This window comes from Cucumis sativus, chromosome 6 (assembly GCF_000004075.3).
Source record: "Cucumis sativus cultivar 9930 chromosome 6, Cucumber_9930_V3, whole genome shotgun sequence".
In the NCBI taxonomy this organism is placed as follows: Eukaryota; Viridiplantae; Streptophyta; class Magnoliopsida; order Cucurbitales; family Cucurbitaceae; genus Cucumis; species Cucumis sativus.
Window position 1 is genome coordinate 4,530,519 of NC_026660.2, and position 23,598 is coordinate 4,554,116.

The 23,598-nt window shown below is 35.2% G+C and overlaps 1 protein-coding gene and 1 non-coding gene across 2 annotated transcripts; one reads left to right on the forward strand and one right to left on the reverse strand.

The window, feature by feature from the left end:
• Positions 1-751: 751 nt before the first annotated feature.
• LOC101204705 (chlorophyll a-b binding protein CP24 10A, chloroplastic) lies at positions 752-2,340 on the reverse strand. The gene is made up of 2 exons (XM_004140925.2): positions 1,962-2,340; positions 752-1,510 (listed from the first exon to the last, which is right to left on the reverse strand). The coding sequence occupies exons 1-2, from the start codon at positions 2,177-2,179 to the stop codon at positions 961-963; spliced, it is 768 nt and encodes a 255-aa protein (XP_004140973.1). The 5' UTR covers positions 2,180-2,340; the 3' UTR covers positions 752-960.
• Positions 2,341-19,697: 17,357 nt separating this feature from the next.
• Positions 19,698-21,158, forward strand: LOC101215750. Its single transcript, XR_004217254.1, has 2 exons — positions 19,698-20,663; positions 20,743-21,158. It is a non-coding gene; the product is annotated as an uncharacterized LOC101215750 (transcript).
• Positions 21,159-23,598: the final 2,440 nt, after the last annotated feature.

Consider the following 23,598-nt stretch of genomic DNA (forward strand, 5'->3'; position numbering starts at 1 on the left):
TTCCCTTCCGTTCTCCCAAACAACGTAACTCAAGAGATTCTAGTATACACAATTTAATTTATCAATTTTCTTACGGTTGAGAATGACTCACTACTTTATTTAAGCCCACACCTCAAAGCATATTCATGCTTGAGTGAGGTTTCCATACCGCATTGGAAGTTTAAGGGTTAAGAAGAGATTATAAATAAGTGAACTCTCTATAGGGTAACTATGCTTGTCAGCCCCCTCCAATCATCCAACATAAACAACTCATAATAAAATTATGTCAATTATGTCAATTTTATTTTGAAGATAATGGTTTTCACAAGACGACGATCCATATTTGATATCCAAAGTCGGAGTTAAAACATGTTTGATTTTTAAGAATATTAAATTTAAAACAAAATTTCATTACTATTGGTATGTTAGTTTAAGAAAAACTAAGTTCCTTTCAATTTAAAACAAAATTTCATTACTCCTATTCCTCACTCTTCCCTTTTTACTATTTCCCACGTTTCATCTCTCGCCTGTGTCACTATTCTTCACTACCTCATTTCGTTCTTCACTACCTCATTTCGTTCTTTACTTTTCCAAACATAAATTATAATAATCTGCACCCAAACACAGATTATAATAACTCATAAACTATCATAACTCACATATTATAATAACAATATGTTATAATAATTTACTTCACGTTCCAAACGTCCTCTTACAGACTTGTAACATGAACAAGGTTATCAATTGCCAGCCCCTAATGAACACCATCGACTTTAAGCGATTCAATAAACTAAGAATTGAAACAACGCAAAGTGTAGACTTTGGAAATGGCACACACTCAATTTTGAAGTTCTGATTTTAGGGCTCCAACAAAACCCCTTTCAAAATCTATCTCAAAATCATCAACACATGTTCAATCCCTTTTTTTTCTTAGTGAAATTATGAACAATTTTATCTTCACATCAACATTTTTTTTTGTTTTTACAATCCAAGAGCACCCAATGGTGTTTTCCCCTGTCCAGCTTCAAAGTAGAAGATGAGCATTGCTAACATGGCGATCCTAGCATGCTTGATTTCTGCCAACTTCAATCTCTCCAATTTCTCCGTGTCTGCAATGTAAACCCCATCTTTAAGAGTTCCTGCAAATCCCAATGGATCGAAGAATTTTCCTCCGGGATACCCTTGTTCTCCGGTTGCGTTTGCGAAATTCTCTGCCGTCCTCGACCATGGTGTAGCCCATTCCACCGATTGAGATTCTGGGTTGAAGAAATCCACCCATCGTTTGCTTTCAACCCATCCCATTAGCAGAAGCTGGGTTCCTAGAAGTGATCCGAAGGAGAATGGAGCAATTGCGCCTGGATCTGCTCCGGCTTCGAACCATGGGATTCCACTCCAGGCTTGTCCGACGAAGATTCCGACCACTGCTGCCATTGCCCACCGCCCGTGGATCAGCTCTGCTTCTCTATACCACTTCAAAAATGCAGGGTCCTTCCCCAAACCCAATGGGTCGAAGCCGTAGTCACCTGGAAGTCTACGAATGGAACAAGTAATTGCTTATCAACTTACTATGGTTGCTTAGCAAGTGTTCGTTTAAATATCTCTTCTAAAGTTTTCAACTATGGTTGCTTAGAAAATGTTTGATTAAGTGACTGTTCTAGATTGCTAAGAGTAACTGCTTTGAAAATGTTCGATGAAATGCTATGCCAGATTCTAGATGGTAATTACCTAGAAACCGTTTGATAAAATGCCTTTCCCATATCTTTTCAAGAATGCTGCTCTAAAAACGTTCGATAAAATGCCTATACCAAATTCTCCACAACAGTTGCTTAGAACATGTTTGATAACAATTTTGTTCCCTAATTTTCTACCCCTGTTTAATTCCAGTCCAAAGTAACTTAAACTAGGACTAAAATCCTATCTTCCAACTGCAGGTTCAAAACAATAACCTATGTGCTAACTTAAAGAAAGTAAAAGAAACATACGAGCCATCAAGCCATTCTGGGTCGACCAAGTTGCCACCACCTCTAACACCAGGGAGCCAAGACTTCTTAGGCTGAGCAGCAGCGACGATGACAAGCTTGCTAGAGCTGACAACATTGACACTACCTCTAGCTCCGGCCAGCAAGGTCCGAGTTCTGCTACTTCCACGGAGGAAGGGTGAGCCCAATCCAGTAAGCACAGCACCAGAAGTTGCAGCCATGGTTTTTGAGATGGGAGATTTCAGGTATGTAATGGAATGTGTTATATGATATGATGAAGAAGAGGGTGTGTGGGAGATATTGTGAATTGAATTGTGGGTTTAAATGGAGCCAAGTAGGAATCATGAAGATGAGAATCTGGAAGGGAAATCTAATAGGAGGGTGTTGGATAGATTTCGGACCAATGGGAAACAAGTTCTTCATCCTCTTCTTTAAAGACCACTTGACTGCCAACCACGTGGACGATCGCTCTCTTTGTTAGCCCTTTTTCAGCCTCATGTTTCACTCCCAATTTTCTACTATGAAGCCAAATCCACTTTGAAAAGTTAATGCCCCAACGTCTTCTTTTGGGTTAAAGAAATCTTTTTTCACTTGAGATGCGGAGTTGAGTTTGGTAAATTTGTATATTAGATGCGAAGTTATTTAGTCTATATTTTGGGTGTAGAACTAGTGATTAAGTGAGGATATCTAGTGCAAGTTTTTGTAAACTAAATAAGTCTAGTTTTTAAACAACTATTTTTGTTTGCTGAATTAAGATGTCAATTTTGAAAATTTACATATCATTTTATATTTTTTTGAAGGAACTGTTGTGCTTGGAGTGGCCAGAATACTATTGTTTCATGTGAAGAAAATTAAAATAAATATTCACATTAGCAAATTAAAAATCTCAATAGATAACCGTAAAATCACGTATCTGATAGAGATAATAAGTGACAAGATATTTTCTTTTTTTTTTCCCTAAAAATCATGATATATCACCGATATATCTTTTCACAATAATGTTGTTCATTGATAAGAAAATTATGAATGATCTTTTATCCTAAACGAGATTAATTAGAGGTTTAGAATGTCAACGGGACAAGAAAATTGATGTGGAGCAAAGAAGGCACGACATCGTAAGGTAGAATAATCCAATTTCATGCAAAAACCTCAACGCTCTATGACTTTGTTGTGTAGTGCTGCGATGCTATAGAGTTTTTTGAAAGTAGCATTACTACCCTAGTTGCCAACAATTCTTACACATTTTTGGCACTGAATTTGAATTTTAGGCATTTTCTCTCGAACTCTTTTTATTCTTTTAGACGAATTGACTCGAGCCGACTTTCATTCATTTTTGTTGGATGTTTTCAAGGATGTATCATGCCTAAGATACTATTATCTATCTTGAGATTCTAGGCTTATCTTTTGATTCACACACTTCTGATGTTTTGAATATTTTGATCTTGGGAACCTTATGATCTAGTGTGAATTCTTTCTTTGGACTTATTTCTTTGATTGAGTGTGTTTGGAAATGCTGGCGATTTGCCAAGCATGTTTAATTAATTGTTATAGATCTAAATCTAATACATAATTGTTAGTTTTAGATTGCAAGATAACAGAAGCTAAGTTAGAATCATTTATTGAATTGACAATTTCATTCTAATAACATTTATGTAACTAGCTTAGGATTGTATTGATAGAACTAAGTCATGCACAGCGGAAAAAGAATCGAATTTCTACCCTAATTGCCACAATTAACATGTAACCATAAACTAATCAAATTAGGGTTTTAAGAAGTATTACCTTTGAAGCTTTCAAAAGGTTTGATGTCTTCTTACCAAATCTACCCGAGACCACCACTAGTACTCAACTGCTATCCTCTAGACAAAGAACCGGGTTGTGGGACCCAATTTTGGTGTAGAAAGTAGTGGAGATAAAATGAGATTGGAAGCTTTTTTTTTTCTTTTGTTGAGATTATGAAAATGATAAAAGAGGCAAAAGTCCTTCAACATTTGAAAACATCTCTATTTATAGCCTAATTACATGCAAAATGCATGCAATTCAATTGCCAAATCTCAACACCTAATATTCCACTAACAATTAGTGGAACTTAGTGGGCTAGGTGTCTATATCTCATATAGCCACATATCCCACTAAGAGTTAGTGGGATTATCCAACAAAATGTTGGATTTTCCCACTAACTTAGTCCAAGGGTAAAATGGTCATTAGATATTTCTAGTCAAAAGTCAAACTTTGACTTTTCTTAGTCAAAAGTCAATATTTTGACTTTTTACCATTTTGTCCGTCTTGACTAATTCCAACCTCCCGAGCATGAATCCGCATTCATTTTTCCAAAATTCAAATCACATTTGAATATAAGGCCGGTCAAAGTTTGACTTTTCAAAGTCAAAAGTCAACATTTTGACTTTTTACTATTTTTGACCAATTCCGAGCTTCTTAGTATGAATCCGCATTCATACTTATAGTATGTAAAACATAAAGCTCTATTTCTAATTAGAAGACCGACGATTATATCACTGTATATGTCGGTTTTCCTTTCTTCTCCCTATTCGAACAATTCGACTTATTTCATCACACTGTTCTAAGTTTAATCCATATGAGCTAGCAGAGGAACCTAATGGACCTATAGATCATGGGCTCCAACGATTCAAGATTAACTAGCTAAACTCTTTTAAACCGAGTTAATCAACATTCGTTAACTAACGGGTCATTCCACTAAAGTCCCGTAGTTGCACACCCCTCACTATAGATATATTTGTGTCCATTTGATAAAACCATAATCAGTAAGTTAATCCTTCACAGGTTGCTCGTAACCTTGGCTGGGTCAAAATACCGTTTTACCCCCAAGATTACATCTTGCTCCTTAAGTCCCACTAATCCACTATTGAACAATTGGTTTAAGGTTCAACCTATAAACTTAATCCCTCTCGGGCCAATGAGAGGGTGGGGCCCCTTGTTCAAGACTTGGATTCAGTGCTTAAGAGAGCAACCTATCTACTAACCCTAAAGCGGGTAGGAGTGAATTCCATCTTGTACCCTATGTTCCCAGCTATCCACCCGATCTTACCCCTGAAATGGGAGGCTTATTGGGCCAACGCTGATGAGCTGCCCTCACCTATGCAGATCTAAGGATAATCTCGTATGAACAGGAGTTCATAGTTAACTCAGGATTAAGACTAAGTTACCTAGGTCATCAATAATTGAGATAGTCAGTTTTAAACAGTAAACGGTGTTATAACGTAAAAATGACTAATTCATGGTTCAGTCTTATGTAAACATTTTACATAGGATGCCCCCACTTTCATGTCTCTACATGAACGATTAGGATCACATCGTTTGTACTACAAAGTGGACCGCATCCATAGTCTCTCAAAATAAGGCGCCCAACCTTTATTTCATATACTATAGACTATTTAGGCTATATACTCGAACTTGATCCACGTTTATGTTTACACATAAAGTTCAAGTTTATTCAAAAAATAGCCTTGGAACTTTGATTTATTGGATTTAAGATTATAATATTTAATTTCTCAATAACAACTTTATTGAATAGAATATGATTTACAAACTACGAGTTTTAGGACAAAAAATTCCAACAAACTCCCACTTGGACTAAAATTCCTAGTGGTATGAGAGATGTGGTGTGAGAGAATATATATGAAACTAGGGCACATGGCCAATAAGTCTCCCACTTGTCCTAGTTTACAAACATCGTACACCTAAACTGTGTAGGTGACCCTCAAACACTTTAGCCGTGAGGGCTTTTGTAAAATGATCAGCTTCCATTGTGGAATCAGCTATACAAGTTTGCTTTATGCTTCTCCAAACTACTGCTCCTCCATTTAGAGTAAATACTGATTCTGATGTAGACTTTCTAACATCTTTATTAGTTTGGAAATCCGAATCAGTGTATCCAGTAAGGATCATATCCTTTGTACGATACATGAGCATGTAGAATGTTTTTAACGGCTGTCCAGTGATCACGTCCATGATTGGATTGATACCTACTGACCATCCCTACTGAGTAGCAAATGTCAGGTCTAGTACATAACATTGCATACATTAAACTTCCAACAGCGGAAGCATAGGGAATATTTCTCATATCCTCAACTTCTTGAGGTGTCTTAGGACATTGTTCCTTTGACAAATGAATTCCATATCTGTACGGCAGCAGACCCTTTTTGGAATTCTGCATTTTATATCTAGACAACATTTTGTCTATGTAAGATGCTTGAGACATGGCTAGTGTTTTGTTCTTACGGTTTCGAACAATTTGGATTCCGAGAACGTATTGTGCATCTCCCAGATCTTTCATTTGAAATTGCATAGCTAGCCATTTCTTGATATCAGGAAGATATCCTAGTCATTTCCAATAAGTAGAATATCATCTACATATAAGACTAAAAAATGCTATAATGGAATTGACGACCTTTTGTAAACACAAGGCTCGTCAACATTTTGTTCAAAGCCATAAGATTTTGATCGCAATATCAAATCTTATATTCCAGGATCTAGAAGCTTGTTTTAATCCATAAATGGATTTTTTAAGCTTACAAACCTTTTGTTCTTGATCTTGTTTTATAAACCCCTCTGGTTGAGACATATAGATGCTCTCTTCAAGATTACCGTTCAAAAAAGCTGTCTTGACATCCATCTGCCAAATTTCATAATCATAAAAAGTGGCGATGGATAAGAGTATTCTAATTGACTTTAACATGGCAACGGGAGAGAAAGTTTCCTCTAGTCTACTCCCTCTCTCTAGGTATAACCCTTTGCCACAAGTCGAGCCTTAAAAGTCTGTACTTTACCGGCATGGTCTCGTTTTCTCTTGTAGATCCATTTACAACCAATAGGTTTTACGTCATTTGGTTGATCTACTAGAGTCTAGAAAGAATTAAAGTACATAGACTCCATTTCGAGGTCCATGGCTTTGATCCATTGGTCACGATCTACATCTTTCATTGCCTGTTTATAGGTTAATGGATCCTCTATGCCATCGTCAGGTATGACGACTTGAGTTTCAATTAAACCCAAATAGCGATCAGGCTGATGAACAACCCTCCCACTACGTCGAGGCTCTCTCAACTGTTGAGAAGGATGTGATTGACCAGATTTCCTAGTCTTATCAACTACTTTAGTGGATGAACTAGGTTTTATCTATAGCACTTTTGGAAATTTCTTTAAATACTAGTTTACTACGAGGTTGATGATCCCTGATGTGGTATTTTATTTTCTTGAGGATCATAAAACAAACCACCTCTTGATTCTTTTGGATAACCTATAAAAAAGCATAATTTTGAACGATGTTCCAATTTCTTTGGATTTTGTACCAACACATGTGCTGGACAACCCCAAATTTTAAAATGACGTAAACTGCCTTTACGCCCTTTCCATAGCTCATAAGGTGTTTCTGAAACACTTTTAGAGGGAACATTATTCAAAATATAAGCAGCTGTTTCTAAAGCATATCCCAAAAAGAATCTGACATCTGAGAAAAACTCATCATAGAGCGAACCATGTCTAACAAGGTCCAGTTTCTTCTTTCTGATACACCGTTCTGTTGAGGTGTACTAGGTGCAGAGAGTTGTGACTGGATTCCATTTTCTATTAAATAGTCTCGGAATCGTAAGTCCATATACTCTCCACCTCGATCTGATCGAAGTATTTTTATTGTTTTACCTAATTCGTTTTCTACTTCAGCCTTATATTCTTTGAACTTTTCAAGACTATTAGACTTATGATGTATTAGGTAAATATGACCATACCTTGAATAATCATCAATGAAGCTAATGAAATATTCATATCCACCTCGAGTTTTGACATTCATTGGTCCACAAAGGTCCGAATGTACGAGCTCTAAGGGTCCTTTGGCTCTTAGACCTTTTCCAGTAAAAGATCTCTTGGTCATTTTTCCTTCAAGACAAGATTCACAAGGAGGTAAAGAGTTATCTTCTAACGGACTTAGAAGCCCACTTTTAACCAATCTCCCAATCCTATTGAGATTTATGTGACCAAGTCTTAAGTGCCATAAATAGGCATTAGAAGAAACTTTTTGTCTTTTATTCTGAGTTTCAGCTGTTCTGAATATTTCAGTATTTAAGACAAAATTTGCTCTAGTTGGTCTTAACTTATATAAGTTGTCTTCAAGTATAGCAGAACAAACTAGAATACCTTTATAGAAAACGAACGCTTCATTAATTTCAAAAGATATTCTATACATTTGTTCCAAAATACAAGAGATAGATATTAAATTTCTTTTCATTTGAGGTACATATAAGACATTCTTAAGTATGACATATCTATCTCTAAAAAACAACTTTAAATCTCCCACTGCTGAAGCTGAGACCATCTCTCCTGTTCCAACCTTGAGAGTGATCTCGCCTTCTGAAAGCTTTTTCCAAGAACTATTTTCCTGAAATGAGAAGCAAATATGGTTAGTGGCTCCTGAATCTAGTATCCAGGTAGAATTTTCATATTCCACTAAACATGTTTCTACAACTAGTAAATCATATTTACCTTGTGTTTCCTTCTCTGCCTTTTTTTCTGCAAGGTATTTTGGGCAGTTTCTTAACCAGTGCCCGTTTTGGCCACAATGGTAACACTTACCTTTTTCTGCACCTTTCTTACCCTTGTTCTGTTTGGGAGTCTTTCCCTTTCCCTTCTTTTTTATTTGAGCATTAGGTTTTGAGGGTCCAGCTTTGGTTTTAGAGGACGATCCTCTTATAAATTTTCTTTTTGTGGTAGCAACATTTGCTTCCACTTGTTTTCCTTTACCCATAGTAAGGTTTTGGAATCGCTGGAGTTCATTCAGAAGGGTTGTCAAGTTAAATTCTATCTTGTTCAAAGACGCATTCGTTTGGAATGGAATGAAGCTCTTCGGAAGAGACTCTAAGATAAAACTAACTTGATTAACCTCTTCGATGGGACCACCATTCACTTCAGCGATGTTGAAGTGCATCATCATGTCCAGAACATGTTCTCTAACAGAGGTCCCTTCCTTCATACGCTTAGTGTAAATGTATTTGACTGCCTCGTGTCTTAAGGACCATTCTGGTTGCCCAAACATTCCCCTTAATGAATCCATAATCTCTTTAGCCGTGGCTAAGGATTCATGTTTCTTTGCCAATACATCAGACATGCTGGCAAGAATGTAGACACGGGCTTTTTCATTAGCTTTTATCCATCGATCATATGCATCCCGACTAGTTCGGTTAGCATTAGAGGCAGGGTTTTGAGGACATTCCTCAGTTAAGACAAATCTTAAATCGTCAACCACTAGTATTGTGTTAAGATTTGATTTCCAAGCCGCATAATTATCGCCATTAAGTTTTTCGGAAGCTAAAAGTTGAACTATTGAGCTATTCATGCTGAAAAACAAACATATTCTTTTTAGGAAAAAAACTATAATCATAAAAAATATCCAATCTAATTTAGCAATTACTAATAATGTACCCTTTCATTATTTGTATTTTGCAACAATATTTCAAAGGTTTAGAACAACCTTCTCCGAAGGGTAGTTGATTATTCCTCCTTTGAACCAAGACAATCTTGACTAGATGCTATCTCAAGAATAACTCTTTATTCTTTATAGCACTTAGTTATCGCTACTTTAGTCAAGAATATACTAACAACTTAGTAATTCTTGTAAGTGTTACCCACCATTTTCAGATTTTATAGATTAGAATCATTTATGAAAACTAATCTAAGAAATCCTATCCAGTTTTGGAGTTCGCGGTGTTCCGAATCCTATAATACAACCCTCCGAAGGGAACGTCGCTCCAGGGCAGACAAGCAGGCATATTATAGAAATCTCACGGTGCGACCTAATGGAAGAGACCGTGGGATGTGCTGCCACAAATCCCTCACCCACTTACTATGAACTACTTCCCCTATTCACCTTGATTTTGATCCATGCAAACACTCTCCGAAGGGAGGCCGCTCCTATGCACGGCACAAAGCCCTGCATGGACCTCACGGTGTGAACTCTTAGGGACACTAGAGCTAAAATACATTATTTTTCTCTAGTTGAAGTGTTCTAAAAGAAAAAAATAGGGTAATCCAAACTTCAAGATTTATATTTAGGCTAACTTAAACAAATCTTAAGTCTAGATAAAACATCCAAGTATAACCATTATACAGGATTTTAACCTATGATGTCTAGGTGAAAAACCATTTTTATTACCTCACACCTCTCACGAATGCTCATAAAACTAGGTTAACTAGGCTCAAGAACTGATTACGATCTCCAGGTAGGAGGTGTTCCGTAAACCGTCAACTTAAGAACCTCCAACCTTAGTCATCTTATCTGACTTGTTGACAAGATTGAACCAGGTGAGCCTTTTGTAACCAGTTTTACAAGATATCGACCTATTTCTATGAAAAATGGAAGATATGTTTAACCTAAGTGAGCATGCATTTAATCTTTGTTATTGATTTTAAAAGTCTAATTTATTTTATAACACTTATAAAAACTTTTAAACTTAATCAATCATTTTATCAATATATAATAAAAACAATCAATTAATATGGATTTTAATTTATTTAACTTTAATTAAATCATATTTAATTAAATTAAATCAAACAATAATTAATTAATTTGATTAAATCATATTTAATCAAGAATAACTTAATTAATTAAATAATTAATTAATCATATTAATTAATTTCCATATTAATCAATTAACATGCATACAATACAATATAACCTTTATATCATACATTTTAATGCATGAACATGTTAACCTATGGTGGGATTTTAAATCTATATGACATTCAAAATGCACATACAAATTTAAAGTAATTTAATCATACATCACATGCATAAATAAAAAAAAACACCCTAAAATGGACTGATTTTTGGCTCCTAAATTAAGCTAAGTGCTAAATTATTACATAATTAATTTGGTGTAGTACAGAACCACTCCCAAAAATTTCGAACCGGCTAAAAAACCAACCGAAACCGCTTGAACCGGCCCAAAAACCAAATTTATTGGCTTGAACCGGCCCAGGCGCACACGGGTCGTGCGAAGGCAGGCGCGCGGGCGAAGGCGGGCGCGCGGGCGCATGCGGGCGCGCGGACACATGCGGGCGCGCGGGCGCATGCGGGCGCGCGGGCGCATGCAGGCGCGCGGGCGCAGGAGGGCGCGCGGTCGCAGGAGGGCGCGCGGGCGCGCGCGGCGCGTTGGGACGCAGGAGGGCGCGCGGGCGCAGGAGGGCGCGCGGGCATGCGGGCGCGTGCGGGTCGCGAAGCGGGTCAAAACCGGGTTTTCGGGTCTGTGACCTTCTTTTCTTCATTTTTTTCAATTCTCTCACCCGGTTGAACCAATTACAGCCTAGCTTCAACTCTAATGACTTTTTTTATTTTTTAAAAAATTACAAACACTTTGCAACAATAAAAATAAGCCATTAACAAGGCTAATTACAATAATTAGAACAAAAACACTTAATCTAGAGCCAAAATCATAATATATCCATTTTAGTTCAAACCAAAATTTATCTAATAAATATGAACCCACCACATGCAATTGGGTAAAAATGAAGCATGCTCTGATACCACATGATAGAACTAAGTCATGCACAGCGGAAAAAGAATCGAATTTCTACCCTAATTGCCACAATTAACATGTAACCATAAACTAATCAAATTAGGGTTTTAAGAAGTATTACCTTTGAAGCTTTCAAAAGGTTTGATGTCTTCTTACCAATTCTACCCGAGACCACCACTAGTACTCAACTGCTATCCTCTAGACAAAGAACCGGGTTGTGGGACCCAATTTTGGTGTAGAAAGTAATGGAGATAAAATGAGATTGGAAGCTTTTTTTTTTCTTTTGTTGAGATTATGAAAATGATAAAAGAGGCAAAAGTCCTTCAACATTTGAAAACATCTCTATTTATAGCCTAATTACATGCAAAAATGCATGCAATTCAATTGCCAAATCTCAACACCTAATATTCCACTAACAATTAGTGGAACTTAGTGGGCTAGGTGTCTATATCTCATATAGCCACATATCCCACTAAGAGTTAGTGGGATTATCCAACAAAATGTTGGATTTTCCCACTAACTTAGTCCAAGGGTAAAATGGTCATTAGATTTTTCTAGTCAAAAGTCAAACTTTGACTTTTCTAAGTCAAAAGTCAATATTTTGACTTTTTACCATTTTGTCCGTCTTGACTAATTCCAACCTCCCGAGCATGAATCCGCATTCATTTTTCCAAAATTCAAATCACATTTGAATATAAGGCCGGTCAAAGTTTGACTTTTCAAAGTCAAAAGTCAACATTTTGACTTTTTACTATTTTTGACCAATTCCGAGCTTCTTAGTATGAATCCGCATTCATACTTATAGTATGTAAAACATAAAGCTCTATTTCTAATTAGAAGACCGACGATTATATCACTGTATATGTCGGTTTTCCTTTCTTCTCCCTATTCGAACAATTCGACTTATTTCATCACACTGTTCTAAGTTTAATCCATATGAGCTAGCAGAGGAACCTAATGGACCTATAGATCATGGGCTCCAACGATTCAAGATTAACTAGCTAAACTCTTTTAAACCGAGTTAATCAACATTCGTTAACTAACGGGTCATTCCACTAAAGTCCCGTAGTTGCACTCCCCTCACTATAGATATATTTGTGTCCATTTGATAAAACCATAATCAGTAAGTTAATCCTTCACAGGTTGCTCGTAACCTTGGCTGGGTCAAAATACCGTTTTACCCCCAAGATTACATCTTGCTCCTTAAGTCCCACTAATCCACTATTGAACAATTGGTTTAAGGTTCAACCTATAAACTTAATCCCTCTCGGGCCAATGAGAGGGTGGGGCCCCTTGTTCAAGACTTGGATTCAGTGCTTAAGAGAGCAACCTATCTACTAACCCTAAAGCGGGTAGGAGTGAATTCCATCTTGTACCCTATGTTCCCAGCTATCCACCCGATCTTACCCCTGAAATGGGAGGCTTATTGGGCCAACGCTGATGAGCTGCCCTCACCTATGCAGATCTAAGGATAATCTCGTATGAACAGGAGTTCATAGTTAACTCAGGATTAAGACTAAGTTACCTAGGTCATCAATAATTGAGATAGTCAGTTTTAAACAGTAAACGGTGTTATAACGTAAAAATGACTAATTCATGGTTCAGTCTTATGTAAACATTTTACATAGGATGCCCCCACTTTCATGTCTCTACATGAACGATTAGGATCACATCGTTTGTACTACAAAGTGGACCGCATCCATAGTCTTTCAAAATAAGGCGCCCAACCTTTATTTCATATACTATAGACTATTTAGGCTATATACTCGAACTTGATCCACGTTTATGTTTACACATAAAGTTCAAGTTTATTCAAAAAAAATAGCCTTGGAACTTTGATTTATTGGATTTAAGATTATAATATTTAATTTCTCAATAACAACTTTATTGAATAGAATATGATTTACAAACTACGAGTTTTAGGACAAAAAATTCCAACATGTATACCATCCAATAATCAATTGAACAATTTTAAATTGTTTGATCGACTTCGCTTTAGATCCAAATCTTAATGTCAATTGATTTGCATATTTAGGATGTTTTTAATCTAAACATAAGGATTGATTTGATTTATAGAACATCACACTAGTTTCTCAAGACGTGGTCAACTAAGATTTTGTTCATATATTGCAAGGAATCTAATATGCACGATAGAATCTAAAGTAACCTACATAAGTCTTGGCCTAGGTATTTATCTCATTGATAAATTTAATTCAACGATCTTCCAATTTGTATTTTATTGTCATTGCTTTAATTGTTTAAGTGAAATTAGGTGTAAAACTCTGATTCGAAAAAGATGTCTCATTAAGAAGAACCCTTGTTCGAAAGTTGTTTTGGGTAAGTGTGGAGATATACCACAAGGAAGAATGCGAAGAGAAGAGTGTAAGCCAAATGTCCTATCACATGAAGGTGAGTAAGGTGATAAGAATAGCAGACAAGAAAGGCAATATGTTGAGTGAGGCATTGAAAGGATACCACAAGAAGTATCTGTACCTACGAGATTGAGGCAAAGAATTAAACGTCTTGTCAAACGACATGACAACTCGCTATGAAAAAAAAAACGACGGTAGCTTCTTCGGAAAGAGAACGGAGACAGTTAGACAATTAAGAGTTTGACTTCCCAATGAGATAAGATGTGTGTCTCAAAGGAAAAATCAAATCATCGTTGACAAATAGGCTACGTGTCGAATTCAGATTGGTAGCATTATTTTATTCTAAATTTTCTCTAATTTTACTTTCCCTCCTAAACTTTTTCACTAAAAAATTAGAAAAGAACCCTTTTCTTTGTTTCCCTCTCTCCATCTCACTCCTTTCTCTTTTATTTTCTACCTTCATCTCCACGAAACCCAATTCTACCTCTTATCTTCGTCTCCACGAAACCCATTTGAACGACCACACGGAATAACAAGGATAGATTTTGCTATTGTTGTTGTGAGGATGAGATGTGGGAGAGGTTGAAACCGAAAATGGCAACACACACCATGTTTGATATGTTTTTCTACTTCTTTTTCTCTATTGGAATTCATATCTATCCAAATTGAAGCCTTAATCCTCTTTCTCCCTTTATTGTTGTGTAAATTCAGATTTACGTGGATGTATTATCAACTGTGGTGCCAGTTGCCAATTGCTTTCTTATTATAACGTACCTTTTCTATTTCTAGTTCTATCTTCCAAGTTCTACCTAGTACCAATTCCTAAGCCATTTCTATTAATATTCTTTATTTTAGATCAGAGATGTTGTGTGCTGAAACTCATCTCACTCCACACACCAACAAGGTGAGTGTAGGCTGCAACAACCTTTCATTGACTTTCTTCAACCAAATAAAATGCCCACTATTGACTTTCTTATCTTTCTGGTGTGCTTCAAGTCACATGCTGGAAGGAGGATGCTTTCGTTGTCGGTAGCTATTGATCTAGAGGAGTTATTACTGTTGCTGATGGTGTCTCTGAGTATGGTTTGAGAATATGAGATTGAGAAATATTGGAGAGTAGTATACCCAATTAATATCTTGTTTAATTATGGCTGTTCTTGAATTTTTTCTTGCTTAGTTGGACTGAAGAAAACATGGATCCTTCTTTGTTCTCTCGATAGTTCTTGGCTAACGCTTCAGATTTAGTGAAAAATGATGATGAAGTTATTGTTGGGATTTATGTCCTAAAACTCGTAAATTGTAAATATAATTCATTGACCATTATTAATAAAGTGTTATTATTGTAATAATTGTTATTGATTAAATTATTAGTTTTTGTCTTAATAATCCAAATCCAATAAACTAACATCTTAAATTAAACAGTCTTGAACAGTATGTAGAGACATACAGGGATCGTAACACTATTGATACGACTCACTTTGTATTTGATACAAACGCAATGATCCAACGTGTTTGTGTAGTTGACATGCGAGTGAGTGTATCCTATGCAATGAGTTTGCATAAGATCGAACCGCGAAATAGTAACCACTATATGTAACTCCGTTAATTAGTTAGGTTTCTATTTGACTAGGATGACCTAAGTAACTTAGTCTTAATTTTGAGTGTGTTATGAACTCCTGTTTGCGAGGGATTGTCCTTTGAATTGTACGAGTGAGACTGACCAGATCGCCGACTTAATAAGCTTATCATTTTGGGGACAAGACCGAGCTGGGAGCTGAGAACATAATTACACACGATGAAATTCACTCATTCCCTACTTTAGGGTAAGTAGATAAGTATTCCCTTAAATTGTATCTCCAGGTTTTGAACAGAGGGTCCTACCCTCTCTATGGCACAAGAGAGGTTTTTGTTTATTAGTAGGACCATAAACAAGTTGTTCATTGTAGGAGCACTGATATTTAAGGATTAGAGGTAACCTATGGGTAAAACGGTAAATTGACCCAGTTGGTGTTACGAACACTCGTGAAGGACTAACTTACTGTTATTGGTCTATATCCGTGAACACATAAATATATTTACAATGAGAAGAGTTCAGCTGTGAGTCTTTAGTGGAGTGTACACACAGTTAACGAATATTGATTAATGAGGTTAATGAGTTTAGCTAATTAATCTCAGATCGTTGTAGCTTCTGATCTATAGGTCCATTAGGTCCCCTTCCTAGTTCATAAAAGGTAATTAGATTTAGTTAAATTGGTTGTAATTTGAAATGTTCAAATTTACTTAGGGAATTAATGATGTAAAGTGATACATTATAATATAAAGTTTGTGAAACTTTATTATATAAATTTAATTTTGGATATGATTCAAAATTAATTTATGAGAGATTAAATATTTGAATAAGTTTAAATATTAATTTAATGTAAATTGGATTCATATCAAAATTAATGGTTACGAGAGAAACTTATATTTGAATATGATTCGAATTTAATTTACCTTAAATACACGATATTTAATTTAGTTATTAATTATTATTATTATTATAATAATAATTATTATTATTATTATTTGGTAGTGGTAGTGGTGGTGGTAGTATAATAATAATAATATATGTTTGCATTCTTTCTTCGACATTTTACTTTGAATTTATTTTGACAATACTACAATGTTATTTAGTATTAGTTAATTAGTTTGATTTTTCTTTCTTCACGTTATTATTCTCTTTACATTTTATCCTTAAAAGAAAAACTCCAACGACGAAATTTAGAAATATTTGGGAGTTCGTAATTTCTAAATTTTTTAGGTGAGGGGATCGATTCTTTGGGAGACCTTGATCGATCTCCAATACTTAAAAAAAAAAAAAAACAAAATCTTATGTTATTTGCTTAATTTGTTGTGTGGCATATTTGATTTTGTTTGTTTGTCATTCCCTATTTGACCTCTATTTCAAAATTTTCAAAGCTTTAAAATATTTTAACTTAAATCACAAGTAATTTTGAAGTCTTTTTTAATTTAAAAAAAGTAATTATTTAGAAATTTTTTGCTTTAGACTTAGAATATTGACATGACATTCCTCTCTATAAGTTTGAAATTCAATTTTTCATCCGCAATTTATGTCACATAATAAATAAAAATGATTTATATCAATTGATTATTTGGATTAGTCCCGTATCCTAGTAGATAACTTATTAGTAGTGAATTAAATGAACTCCATAGAATGGCTAGAGTTAGGGTTTGGTGTGGGATGAATTAATTTTTTTAAAAGAAAAGAAATTTGAAAAGAGGGCTTTGTCATAGTGTATTTAACCCATCATTTATAAGGATTTATTGGTGTAAGTAAGTGTGGTGTTATATTGCTCTATTTGGCCTTACACGATAATAATAAACAAAATAGTTGTTGTATGAATGTGGTGATTTTTTGTTTCGTAAAGAAAATGTATGTTAGTTACAGTTGAGATCAACTCAATTTAATTAAATAATTATATGATTAATGTAATATAGTTGCAATAGTTGTTGTAATATTTATAATACTTGTAACATTTTATTTATTATTATTTTAGTAGTCACACAAGTAAAAGTTATTTACACTAAGGTGTTGCAAGTAATTAATTGATTGAGACAAGAAGTAGAGTATAGGCCAGTGAGAATATTTATCTTCTTTCTTATGTTACGTACTCTCATATCCCAATAGTCCTACTCCCTTGGGTTCTAGCTTTCTCTGCCCATTTCAGTCACCCATAAAACTAAGAATTGAACAAGAAGAAGCTAAGTTAATTTATACTTGTTTCTTGTTTCAATTCTCACCTAAACTCACCCAACCAAGATCGGTGAGCGACAGTAACAGAGAACAACAACGAATTGGTAGTAAGGATAGCTGCAATCAAACAGGTTGCACAATAAAGAGTGACGACTAAACATTTGTTAGGGAAGAAGATGAACCTTTTCTTTATATTTATTTCTTCGAAGGCACAAAATTTTAAACATTTATAACTATTATTAATAACAACCATAATAATAATTTATTTTTCTCTCACTAAAAGATATAATAAACAAAGAAATTTTTTCAAAAATAGCAAACTTTACAAAAAAATTTACAGCCTAGCAAATTCTATCACTATAGTTATTGATATAGTGTAATGATAGAAGAATATTAATGATAAAATCTAAAATTTTGTTATTGTTTGTAAATATTTTAATGTATTTTACTATTTTTAAAAATGTTCCATAAACATTTATGTTTATTTAAACTCATCTTCCCCTCCTAATTAAATCCAAAATGTTTTCTAATCCAATCAAATAAACTATCTCTCCTCATTAATTATCCTCTATTCTTTTAAAGAGAATTGTAAAAAATAGCAAATTTGACAAAATATTTACAACATATAACAAAATTTAATATTTTATCAATAATAGATATTGATAGACATCAATCTGCTTCTATTAGTAACATTGATAGACAATGATAAAAATCTATCGATTTCTGTTATTGATAGAATCCAAAATTTTACTATAACTTCTAAATATTTATTTTTATTTTGCTATTTTTAAAAATACTCATTCTTTTGATTAACTTTCCATTTCGAAATCTCAAATCAACTTAAAATTCTTTAAAATTTTAAATTAACGAAGATCTTGTCCAATAAATTACTTATTTTAAAATTTTATGATTTCCAACCTAATTATTTTAACCCAATAATTCAATTTTAGCTCCTATAATCAGAATAAATTGTAGCTATTAGTGCTACAGATGGTCTAATGAGAGGAATGAAAGTTGTTGACATGAGAGCCTTTTTAAGTGTTCCAGTTGACGAAGCGTGTCCCGACCGAATTTTGACTAAATAATTTAAGATAATTAAAAAAAATTCTTAAAATTTGGAATATTAATTTCTTTCGCTCTAAGAAATATGAGTTTCAATGACAATGTCATAAATGGAAAAAAAAAACACAGTTTTGGCAGAAAAATGTAGAATGTTTCGGACTTGAAGAATTTATATGATAATTTTTAAAGTTTAATTTTTATAAATATAATAAACGAGCAAAATATCTATCATTGGTTTAACAAAATGAAAAAGTCCATTAAGTTGTCTATTTTTTAAAAATATTTCACGTTTGTTTTTTCTTTTCATCGTCTTTCTTCTTTTCTTCCTTTCTCCAATTTTTTTCGTCTTTTTCTCTAGTTCTTTTTGTAAATTTTTAAAACTTTTTTTGGGATTGTTATGCAAAATTATAATGGGAATTGATAGCTAATTTGGAAATCAGGTTGGTTGGAAGTTTGATGGACGGAATCAAGTTCCAAGTGTGACTTATTTTGAAGCTTTTGATCATCATCTTGTTTGCCCCCTAACATCAAATACAGCCGCCCTATGATGACGATACCTCTACCAACAATGCTACACAAATACATATTTACTAATACAAAACTTTTTTTTATATATCTAATAAATTTCTCCAACTTTTAAAATTATCTTTTTAAAAAAAGATTGTTTCTAACATATTTGATTAAGAATTTAAATCTTTATTGAAAGGAGTCAAAGACTATAATATGGAATTTGAGAGAGAAAAAAGGATAAGTTTCAAAACTAAAAGCAACATAGACTATAATGATAAGTATTTCTTTTGTTCCTCTCTATTAATTAGTTGCCGTTAACTTTTATTTAATATCGGGGTGTTGGTAAAAAAGCATAGCATTGAAGATATAAAAAAGAGGGAGAGGTGTGTGTCCATAAAAGAAGAGTAGAAGTGAGTTAGGTTGGGTGAATTATGTTGAATTAAACTCGTTTGGAGGCTGGGGCTTTTAATTTGGAGAACTATAATTAACAACAAATTAAAGAAGCATTGATCCATCTTACACACAATCATACTCCCCATAAATTAAATACACAAGAATCACCAATCTTTTCATCTTCATCTTCTTCTTCCATGGTCTCCAAATCCTCCTCTCTCACCACTCCCTTATAAATACACAATCACCACTCTTTTCATATCATCTTCTTCTTTCGTCTCCAACCCTTCTCAATCTTAGATATGACTTCATCAATACTTTTCATTGTTGCGTTTTTGTTCTTGATGAAACCCTCATGTTCCTCCCCCTAATAGCATTTTAATTTTAGCCGGCCAAAGCAACATGGGTGATCCTGGTGGAGTTAATTATCCACTCTTCTGTGCCAACATTTGTGTTTGGGATAAACATATTCCTCCAGGATCGATACCCCAACCCTCCACTCTTCGATTTGCTTTAAACTACACCTGGGAGCAAGGTCGGGAGCCCCTTCATTGGGACATTGACCCTACCAAGACCAACGGTGTCGGTCCAGGAATGGCTTTTGCAGATCATCTCCTTGCAAAAGCTAGCGAAAATGTTGGCACAGAAAAGTGGACAATTAACTCTAGAATGATCGGATATATTTTTGGCTCAATCTGCTTAAATTCCAAATGGAGTTTCTTCATTCTTCTTAGAATGATCATATATATTTAGGTTCTTTCTCTAGACTTTTGTTGTTTTATTCCATTTTTTTCATCTTTATTTACATTGTTTTCTACATCTTTAACTGGGTTAGCTAGATTGTTCTCGTATAAGTGAATGGATTAAAGGGACTGGTAGGTATACAAGCTTGATCCGACGGATCAATGCTTCTTTGGAGTCTGGTGGCCGCCTACAAGGGTTTGTATGGTTTCAAGGAGAATCTGATGCTGCATTAGAGGTAGAATCACAAGTCTACCACCAAAATTTGATAAACTTTTTTAAGGATCTTCGTGACGACCTGAACCAACCGACTTTGCCCATCCTACTGGTTTGTGATCTCTATCTATCTTTCATTTTTTATTTTAGTTACTTAAAATTTTCACTTGTGGATTTTTTTAAATTTGTAGGTGAAGATAGCTAACCACGATCTCAACATTAGCCCATTTATAAGTTATGTAGAGGACGTAAGAAAGGCGGAAGAGGCAGTCGATCATGAGTTGCTTGACGTAACAACTGTGGATGCTAAAAAAGCAGTCCAACATGTTCTGAATCTCGGCCAAGAACCTTATAATCACGATGGACATCTCAGTGTACACACTGAGGTAAAAATAGGAATAATGCTGGCCAAGGCTTATATAAAATTTAGTTTGAAGTAGTAGATAAGCCTCAACATTGTTGGATCGAGCTCTTCACCTTGAACGAAAATATAACCCATTATGGTTTCTAGCTTGCTTCAATTAACTCTGAGTTATGTTTATCCTATTTCTTTGTAATATTTCTTCGTTGATCAGTATTAATAAATATTAATATTCTCACTAGCCTCCACACTGTGCTTCTTTTTGTCTTTTGTCTCAATCAAATTATTTCATGTGTCTCCCAAATGCCAACAACAATAAAAGATAGAATGAAATATTCGCTGCATTGTCATTTGAACTCTCCACGCTGCACTATTCCCTCCCCTTTTCAACTCCACGCCGCACAATAAAGCTTCTTCTTGTTTGTTCTATCTGAAGCTTCTGAACTTGTTGCACTTGTAGCTTCCAAACATGCTGAAGAGAATTTCAAGTCGTGAATAAAAATTCATTTCTCTATGATAGAATCAAATAAATAAATTACAAATGCAGCTATCGTAACTTGATCATGCAAATCATTTAATCAAATTGAATCCATCTCAACCCTTAATTAAGATGCATTCTCTTTTTTAAACCGTACTTGTGAAAGATGTTAATGTAAATAAAGTAGGCTTAGTTATTTTGGGTAATGATGTTAATGTAAATAAAGTAGGCTTAGTTTATTTGGGTAATTACCCTGGTATAAATACACTCCCTTTGGTCAATAAAAATATTAAGAGAATATTCTTCAGAATATACTTTCACATGGTATCAGAGCTAGGGTTTTCATCTTAGCCGCCGCCGCCGCCGCCGCCCACCCGTGAAAGTCTCCGTCTCCGTCAACCTCATCGCGCCTCGCAGCCGTTCCGTCATCGTCATCCTCATCGCGCCTCGCGTCTCGCAGACAGCTCCGATCTGTCTCCAGCCCTTCCGCGCGCCTCGCAGACAGCTCCGATCTGTCTCCAGCCATTCCACCACAACATCGGCGTCGCGCCGATCAGTCGCAGCCTCGGCATCGCAGGTGGCCGTTTCCGCTCCGATTCGTCTCCATCCGCGAGGCAGCCGTACGCGTCACCTTGCGGCCGCCACGTGAACCAGTAACCGTTCAGATTTGCTGTCTGTTCGCGATGGTTTCCAAACCGCACGCGACTTCTCTTCCAGCCGTGAGTGCAAGACGACGTCTACCGTCCGACGCCGCCCACCAGATCTGACGAATCCTTCAGTCGTTTGTCTTCAGATCTGACGAATCTTTCAGCCGTTTGTCTTCAAGTTTTTTTGTTTGTCTCCGTTCCCAGCCGTGCACCCCTGAATCCAGTCGCCAAATACAGTGAAACCCAGATCTGACAAATCCAGTCACGAATCAGTCAAAACTCGGCCGAAAATCCGCATTGTTAACCCAAATCAAAATGGAGAGAGACCATATCTTTAGACCCATTTCTACCATACTTGATGGTACAAATTATATCACATGGGCAAATCAAATGAAAAGTTTTCTTATTGGAAGAAAACTATGGCGCATTGTAACTGGCGACATCACCAAACCAACTGCAAAGGAAGGGGATAACACATTCATTGAACGTCTCGAAGATTGGGACAGTAAAAATCATCAAATTATCACCTGGCTTGATAACACCTCTATTCCCGCTATACATGCACAGTTTGATACCTTTGATGATGCTAAAATATTATGGGATTTTTTGTCTACACGCTTCAAGTCTATTGGTTTAGCCCATTATTACCAACTGCACAGTACACTTGTAAATCTAAATCAAGATTCTGGTCAGTCTGTTAATGAATATTTGGCAGTTCTTCAACCCATTTGGACTCAACTTGACCAAGCGAACATCAGCAAAGATCATCTTCGCCTTATTAAAGTCCTTATGGGATTACGTCCAGAATATGAATCTGTTAGAGCTGCTTTACTACACCGGAATCCCTTACCCTCATTAGATGCAGCTATTCAAGAAATTCTGTTTGAAGAAAAGCGTCTTGGCATCAACTCTACTAAACAATCTAATGTTGTCCTTGCTAGCACATACACTCCCAACAGAGCCGCAAATATGTTTTGTAAGAATTGTAAGCTCTCTGGTCACAAATTTAGTAACTGTCCTAAAATAGAGTGCAGGTACTGCCATAAACATGGCCACATTCTGAATAACTAAGCCTACTTTATTTACATTAATAGTACTAAACCAAAAACCACTCCAAAATTAATTTCCATTCCTACTTGGCTACTTCTATGACTAGAGATGTGAACAAAAACCTTGCTTTCCTTTTATATACAACAATTAATTATTTAGTTCATTATTATGTAAGGCTAAAGAGAGCAAAACCTCGATACCAAATTTACAAACACCAGTAAATTCTTATAAATGATAGTTTAAATACATTCCAACAAACCCCTTTTTTCGAATTTCTTTTTTTTTAGAATAATTAATTCTTCCCACGCCGAACCCTAACTCTACCTATGCAAGTGAGGTTCCTCAATTAACTACTAATAAATTATTTAGGAATGATATGAACTATGAGATACAAATAATCAATTATTCAGATTAAATATTTTTTGTTTTACTAAAGTATGACAATCAATTATAGGTGGGAGATTAAAATTAAGACATCTAAAGATAGAATTGGTGTCAATTTAATTGATTC

Excerpts from the sequence above, each read along its gene's own strand:
- LOC101204705 (XM_004140925.2), bottom strand. The coding sequence starts at position 2,179 with ATGGCTGCAACTTCTGGTGCTGTGCTTACTGGATTGGGCTCACCCTTC. Across the intron at positions 1,511-1,961 it reads CCAGAATGGCTTGATGGCTC|ACTTCCAGGTGACTACGGCT; the intron begins GTATGTTTCTTT and ends TTCCATTCGTAG.